General features: G+C 42.1%; 1 protein-coding gene across 18 annotated transcripts in view; it reads right to left on the bottom strand.

The window, feature by feature from the left end:
- Positions 1-7,500, bottom strand: part of EBF3 (EBF transcription factor 3) — a 118,413-nt gene that overhangs the window by 1,492 nt on the left and 109,421 nt on the right. For 5 of the 18 annotated variants that reach the window (XM_062496126.1, XM_062496128.1, XM_062496131.1 and 2 more), the window contains 3 exons: positions 6,954-7,131; positions 5,591-5,776; positions 4,913-5,110 (listed from right to left, as the gene is read on the bottom strand). In XM_062496126.1, the coding sequence (XP_062352110.1) occupies positions 4,913-5,110; positions 5,591-5,776; positions 6,954-7,131 (562 nt within the window). Of the gene's footprint in view, positions 1-4,520; positions 5,111-5,590; positions 5,780-6,953; positions 7,132-7,500 lie in introns of those variants that run through there. The other 13 variants (XM_062496120.1, XM_062496122.1, XM_062496123.1 and 10 more) reach the window with 7 other exon arrangements.

Below are 7,500 nucleotides of genomic sequence, written 5' to 3'. Positions count from 1 at the left end.
CAGTTGTCATGGAATCACAGAATCATTAAGATTGGAAAAGACCTTTAAGGTCAAGCCCAACATCAACCAGCACTGTTGTTTTTCATCACTAAACCGTGTCCTCAAGTGTCCTCAGCCTTGTGCTGCAATCCAACCATCAGCTGCTCCACCCTGGAAGTGTCCAAGGCGAGATTGGACATGGCTTGGAGCAACCTGGGACAGTGGAAGGTGTCTCTGTCCATGGCAGGGGTGGGGCAGGATGGGTTTTATGGTCCTTTCCAACCTAAACCATGCTATGATTCTGCTCCATGAAAATTTACATTGTCTGCTGCTATATTTTTCTGGGGGAAAGAAAAAAAATCTCAATTCTTTAATTTAACCATTTTTGTTGAACTCTCTTTGTGGCACAGTCTGTGGGAGGATGCAAAGTTGGTGCTCTAGATGTGCATTTCACAATTTATTTTAGTAGCAATCTTTGACAATTGTGAATTTCTGCACTGAGCTTCCTGCTGTGCAAATTGATATCAAACGCCTTCTTAGAGAAAAATGAGCTGGTGAGTTTTTTAATAATAATTTTAATACTTTCATCTGGAGGAAGACCAGAAAATTAAGCAGGATGCAATTTTAAAAGAATATAGAGAGCCTGTTGCTGTGCATTATAGTTCTATAACCAGACAGCAATATCTTTCACAATCTATAGAAAGTAAATTACGATTGAAAACCAAATTTTGAACACATATTGTGTTTCCAACTTTACAGCGAACCAGTAGTCTCTCACTAAAAAATTTCTTTTCTACCTTTAAGGTTCATTGTTTTAAACAGGAAAAGACTCTCTGCCCTCAGGAACACACACGGTAGGATCCTGCTCTTAAAAAATTCGTGTGAGTACTTGACTTTCTGGTCATAGACTATGGAGGTCACACAGAGTCAACAAGATTGTGGCTTTTTGGAATCAGCCCAAAAGCCCTTTTTTTGTAGGCTTACTCACAGGAGTGAGTCAGGCCCTGGGGACAGCAAGGAGAGAGGTGTCTCCTCCAAGAGCTGCAGCTCTGAGTGCTGCCCCTCCTTAGGCTGACCATGGACATGCAGCTGGCATGGGTGCAGCAAGGGGCAGGAGCAAACCCCAGCCCAGGCTGGCACTGCCCACAGCCTGACCTTGCTGGATTCCCCCCAGATTGTCTTTTCTGCTCTTAACCTCTGTCTTCATCATTGAATCATTAATTCCCAAAATGGTTGGGGTTGGAAGGGATCTTTAGGGCCATCTGGTTCCAACGCCCTGCCATGAGCAGGGACACCTTCCACTAGAAGGTGTCTTGGATCTCTTTACAAAAAAAAAGTGTCACCTACAGACGTGTCCATGTTCACTCTTGGGTCCTGCAGCACAGAGAGGGTTTTGGGGTTGTGCTTACAGATCTTTCTTCTGGTGTGGTGGGCTCGGGTGGTCCTGATGCTCAGGGTTACATCAGCAGAAGCCAGAAGTTAGGGCAGCTCAACTTCTATTTAATTCTTTGTTAGAAGACAAAACAATCCCCCTGAGGTCCAGCTGGAACTGCTTAGCTCTGCTGTTCTCCCCAACTCAGATGTACCACAAGCAGCATTTTTCCCACACAGAGATACCCTACAGTGGTTTACCCACCAGGGAGGGGTCAATTAACCCCAAAATCCCTGCAAAAGGACCACCCTTGTCTGAATTCTTATCCATTCTTATCCAAGTCTAAATTGCAGGATTTGCCTCTTGTACAACACCAATGGCCATGAGCTCTTACTGCCCTCTTGGCTTGACTGAGTGTGACCATTCCTGACAGTGACATGTCCGCAGCTGTCACTCAGCTCTTTCACCTCCTGCCCTAAAATGAGGCTCTGTACTTGAAAATCACCTAAGAACTTCAGCTGCTTTGGACAGCAGCTCTCAAATTCCATATTTTAACTTAATGTAGAAAATGTGCTGATCAGAAGACTCTCGAGGTGACCGTTCAGAGACCAGAAAGCAACTAATTAAACTTTAAAAAGAGTTCCCGGTCAACAAATGACTGAGAAAATTGGAAGGAAGAAGCAGAAACTCCCTAATGAGATCTATGGATCAAATGCAGTGTAAATAAGTGCCAACACAGGAGTGTTGGTGGCTTCTCTTGACTGTGTCTCATGAAGGAAGGAGCTGACAAACTCGTGCCTGTCCTGCCCCTCGGCCCTGGCTGCAGCTCAGGCCAAGGTGGTGGCTGAGATGTGGAGGATGGATGGGGGAGCACTGCCAGTCTGAGGGATTTGGTGAGCTCAGTCTGTATTGACTCAAAGCTTTGGGTGGAGAAAGGGTTGGTGCCTCTGCTGGGATGGTGAAGGAACTCACAGAATGAGGCAGGTGGGGCCCTGGCACAGAGAAGCTGGGGCTGCCCCACCCCAGGAAGTGTCCAAGACCAGGTTGGACTGGCCTTGGAGAGCCCTGGGATAGTGGAAGGTGTCCCTGCCCAAAATTGGAACTACGTGGTCTCTGAGGTCCCTTCCAACCCAAACCATTCCAGGATTCTGTGATTCCATGTCAGTTCCCTAATTCCCACAATACTGAGCATCACCTTGTGGCACTGTCTACTTAGCACACATTAGTAGTAGTGGTAGTAGTAGTAGTAGTAGTAGTAGTAGTAGTAGTAGTTTTTTTGCCACAGCCCTGGAAGTCACTGCTCTATTTACCAGGCCAGAAGGACATTCTGCCTGTTTCTTTGGGTCATTCTGCTCAACACAAAATTATTCAGGTTCCACTTACAGAGCAAAACTGACAATTTTTCTTTATTTACTTATTTATGTATCTATGTATTATCTATTTATTTTCAACAGTTGATTTTCGATTCAGCTGCTGAACCAAAACACCAGGTCTGCTGTTTGTATTGCAGCACCCAAAAATTGGGGGTTGAAGGCAGCGTTAGGTCTTCTCTGGGCTCTCTGGGCATGAGAAAAGCTTAGTGCAAAGCGAGGCTGGGCTCAGCTTAAGAGCTGAATTCATGACCTATTTAACAAATCAGTATTGGTTGATTCCAAGTCATCTTCTGAGCTTTATACAAAAACCATTCTGTACCTGGGGATGGAGATGTGCAGTTACTGGGGGCTTGGGGAGGTGCAAAGGGACATTGGGTGCTCGGTGCAGGCATTCAACCCTCCCAGTTCTCCTTAGAACCCCACTTCAAGGTAATTAGAGATTCTAAGTATCTAAAGCCTTGAGCATGTTATAGGAAGCCCCTTATTCACTTACTGCAATGGCAAAAATTCAGATAATTTTAATTTAGACCTTTAAATAATTGTGTTTTTCAGAATAAATCAATCAATTGATCTTCCTGCCTCAGATCTAAGCCATTTGTTGCCACATTTATATTATTATTTTAATATTTATTTTATTTTTTCTATTATTTTGTTTATTATTTTGATTGTTTTATTATCTTATTTTTCCTCTTTTTTTCATTATTTTATTTCAGTATTTACTTTTCATAGCAGTGTCTTCTTACAAAAAGAGGAAAGTAGGACACTGGATTATTTTATGAATGGATTATCTTTTCTAAGAATATGGATATAGTTTTCTACTTACAGTACTAACACAGTGAAGCTTCCACTAAAGAAATACACAAAAAAATGTTTGTTTATTTTTCCTTTTCTTTAATATTCATGCTACAATGAGTTTGTGTGTCTGGATTCTCAGCTCTTTGTTGACCTGAGTGCATAACAAGGTCTCAGATTTTTTGTTTGGAGGGCGGGGGGGGGACAAGAAGTTAAGAGCAAGCTGCAGGAAGGTTCATTTTGAGGTCCTGGAGTGCAGCTCTGTGGGATTGGGATGATGTCTCTCCAAAGTGCCTTCAGCACCCCACAAAATGAAGATGTCCAGAATTGGTCTGGCAAATTAAAATCTCCCTCATCTGCTTGCCTGTGAGTGCTGGTTGGATTATGGGAGTTGTGGTGATAGAAAGAATAAATAATCCTGCTTCTTAACTGAGGAAGTCAGGAGGAGTGACATCCTCTGGGATGAGACTGTCCTCAACCCTTCCTGGTTTCAGTGGGATCTGAAGTGCCTCAATTTATTGCCCTGTGCATCCTGACTCCACCAGAGGCAAACAAACCTTCCAAAAGATTCTAACGCACTTACAGTCTCACCTTCTGCATGTCCAAATCCCCCCTAAAATGGCCAATTAGCCATGAGCCTTCCTTTGTAGGGTGACCTCTTTGTTTATGTTTTTGTTCTCACATTGCGTCGTAATTCCTCCTGTCCCACACCCTGCAGTGACCATGAACATTCTGCCAGTGATTTATCAGCTGTTCCTTGCATTGCCCACATGAAATCACAAGGATTAATATTGAAAAAAAAGGCAGAATATTAAAATTGCCTGCCCTAATTAAAATATTTATTTCATTTAGGGATGCAACCGCTCTAACACCACAGTAAGAGCTGGGACAACAGAGCATGCAAACCACTGCATGCTACCTAGTCAGGGAAGCTTAGTCCACTGCTTAACCTGATTTATATTAACTTGACCTATTCAAAATCACTACCGCACCCTACACAAGTGAGGAAATCACACTGTGTCCTGCCAGAACACTGTTGGGTTTAAACATCCACAGAAATGTGTTCAGGAATCATATAAACACCAGGAGCGCACAAACCCTCCAAGAGACATTCAGGGATACAGTCTTCCTTTAAAATTTAAGGCACGAATTCCTAAGGGCAAATGCCAGAAAAACAACTGGTGTTTGCTCTAATGCAAGCATCAGAAATGAACTAAAAACCTGAAAATCTCAGCACACCGTTCATGCTACCCTATTTCTCCCCCTGCTTTTGCATCACTATGAGAGCACTGAAAAAAACAGCCAGGTACCTTTCTCCCCAAGAAAAAAGCACCAAAAGAAAAAAAAAATAAAAAAAAGAAGCAACAGAGAGAAAATTGAGAGAGATGGGGCTCACCTTGAAGTCCATTTCCATTTGCACTGGTGCAAGATGGTGGAGGAGAGGCTTGGGGCCTGACAACAGGAGCGAAGGCGCTCTTTTGTTTCACTGCAGAGATGACATTGGCAGGTGAGAATGAGAAAATGCCGTGTGTACTGCTACAGTTTGAAGGGAGGGTGACCGAAGAGGCTGCCATGGTAGGGCTTGACGGCACTACTGCAATAAAGCAAAAATAATCAGGACTCAGATTGAGGTTTTCACGGCAAACATGGAAAAAAGAGAGTGATAGGGCCTTGCCTCTTAAAATATATATAGAGATATATATATATAAAAAAAATATATATAAAAAAATAAAAATGAAATGCCTTGGCTTGGCCACTCTCTGGATAACAGGCAAACTCTTTTGTGTTGGACTTTTGTTACAAATTGCGCAGTCCAATTTTTATTTTGTTTTTTTTTGTTTAGTTTTGTTTGGTTTGTTTTTTTTTTTTTTTTTTTGTTCTTTTTTCTCTATCTGAGATTGTATTCTGGCACAAACAGATCAATTTATTATTTTCATTTTTGCGTCCAGCCTCCAGAGTCACCCCTCCTTTTATCCAGTAGCTGACAATAGAGGAAATCAAAACAATGCAAGGAGTTGATTTTGTAGTAAATATGAATCTATATGATGATGTGTTACCAAAAATAGACACTTACTGCCATAAGGAGAGTTAGCTGAGGAGCCATTAAGAAATCCAGGGGAACCTGGTACACCTAGATTGGGCATGCCGGCATTGCCATATCCATTCATGCTATTGCTGACTGTGTTGTAATTGGACTGCTGAGGAGTACTGCTGGGAACATATCCTCGCGGGGAAACACTGCTTGTGTTGCGACTGTAACCTACTGTGTTAGAAACCCCCCCACCCCAAAAAAATAATGTTATTTTATAAGATAGACTTAGGGCTGGGGGGTTTCCTCATGCAGCATATATTACACAGTTTTAATTGATTGCACAGCTTTGCTCTGAGTTGTCTCTCACTGCCCTATCAACTCTTGCAGCTTGAGATAACCTTATCACGCCAACCCTACTTAAATCATCCGCGAGCACTCTATGTTGTCTCTCCTCTTAGCACAGACAGCCAACAAAAGCTCTCTTCGATCCAGCTGTGTCAGGTGCCTTCACGTTTGTCTTTAGGAGCAATTATCAACAGGCTCGAGTCCTGCTTTGTACCAACACACTGCGTGAACTTTCAGCCTCTCCACACCTTCAAATGCCAGAGCTGACAAGAAAAACTTTTTTGTTGAGGTGATTTACTTTGAAAGGCTGTTTTGGGATCTTCATTTTGTGATTGATATTTTTATGCTAACAACAAGTTTTCATAAGGTGTAGCCATCAGTGAAAACTAATTCAAGAGCAAGTACAGAATTTTATAAGGCTTATTAGCTTGGAAACGCATTAAAAGACAATCTTTTTAGAAGAGGTAACATAGCAGAATCAGGATTTTAAACAACAATTTGTTCCTATCTGAGCAATCAATTTAATAATTATGTTGCAAGCAAAAATAAAAAATGCGTTTGAACATATCTGATAATCCTGTTTCTTCCTTTCATTAGTATCAAAATTAATTTTTAATGCAATATGCTACATGCATTTTCAATTACAACAGGTAAATTAAATCAACTATTACTTTTATTAGCAACATATATGTCACACATGCCTACAAACAAAGTATTTTAAAATCACAGACATCAAATTAGATTTATCTGTGTAAATATTCCAAAACCAGGTGGAGGTACCGAGACATAATTATTTTATAAACCAGCCATACACTCTGTATATTTACTGCGAATAACAAAGAGCTTTCTACACTTTGCCAATTTTTTTTTTTTTGCCCCCATTGGAGATGTTTTATGATAACAGTAAATGAAAGAACGGGGAGAATTAAATATTACGAGAAAGTTAAAGATGGCATTTCATTCCACGCTCACAGGCCTACAGGGACAGAGAAAGGGAGGTCACGGAGCTGGCCAAAAGCAGCCAACAAGGTGAAGGATTCACCCTTGAAATCCCACCTACCTTGGTCGTTGGCTTGCGATGTTTCGGAGACGTTGACGGCGAGCTGGCTGCTGAAGGAGTTCACGCCCATCATGCCGGTGTGGGCGGGAGTGTTGGCTAGAGTGGGGATCTGGTTGTGGTTGCGGGGCACGCTGTACAACGCCTCAGCAATGTCAGCTGCTCGTTTCAGGATTATTTCCTAGAGAGACACGAAATAAGCACTGACAACTCAGATTCGTGAGAATGCTCCAAGTCTCAACAGCACTAAAGTTTACCAAAGAGATTCATGTGGAATTACAGCGAGGGTGGGGGTTTGCTCCTTGTTTCCACAACATCTATTTTCCCTTCCCACGCCCAATTGCGCCTCAACACAGTAAGCATAAAGAAATAAAGAAATTAACATAAGTCTCCAGTTTAGCACTGGAAGTTGGATAGAAATCATCACACAGGTTTTATGCGTCCGAGGCAGGAGTTGTATTTTCAGCACTTTGCAAAATACAGTGCAGCTGATCCACTCGGCTGAGCAGATTTCTTTAGGACTTCCCATTAGTCACTGTATATTTTGGCC

The sequence above is a fragment of the Cinclus cinclus genome, chromosome 7, assembly GCF_963662255.1.
Source record: "Cinclus cinclus chromosome 7, bCinCin1.1, whole genome shotgun sequence".
Taxonomy (NCBI): domain Eukaryota; kingdom Metazoa; phylum Chordata; class Aves; order Passeriformes; family Cinclidae; genus Cinclus; species Cinclus cinclus.
Note: the sequence above shows the minus strand (reverse complement) of the source record. Positions and strands in the feature narration are given on the sequence as shown.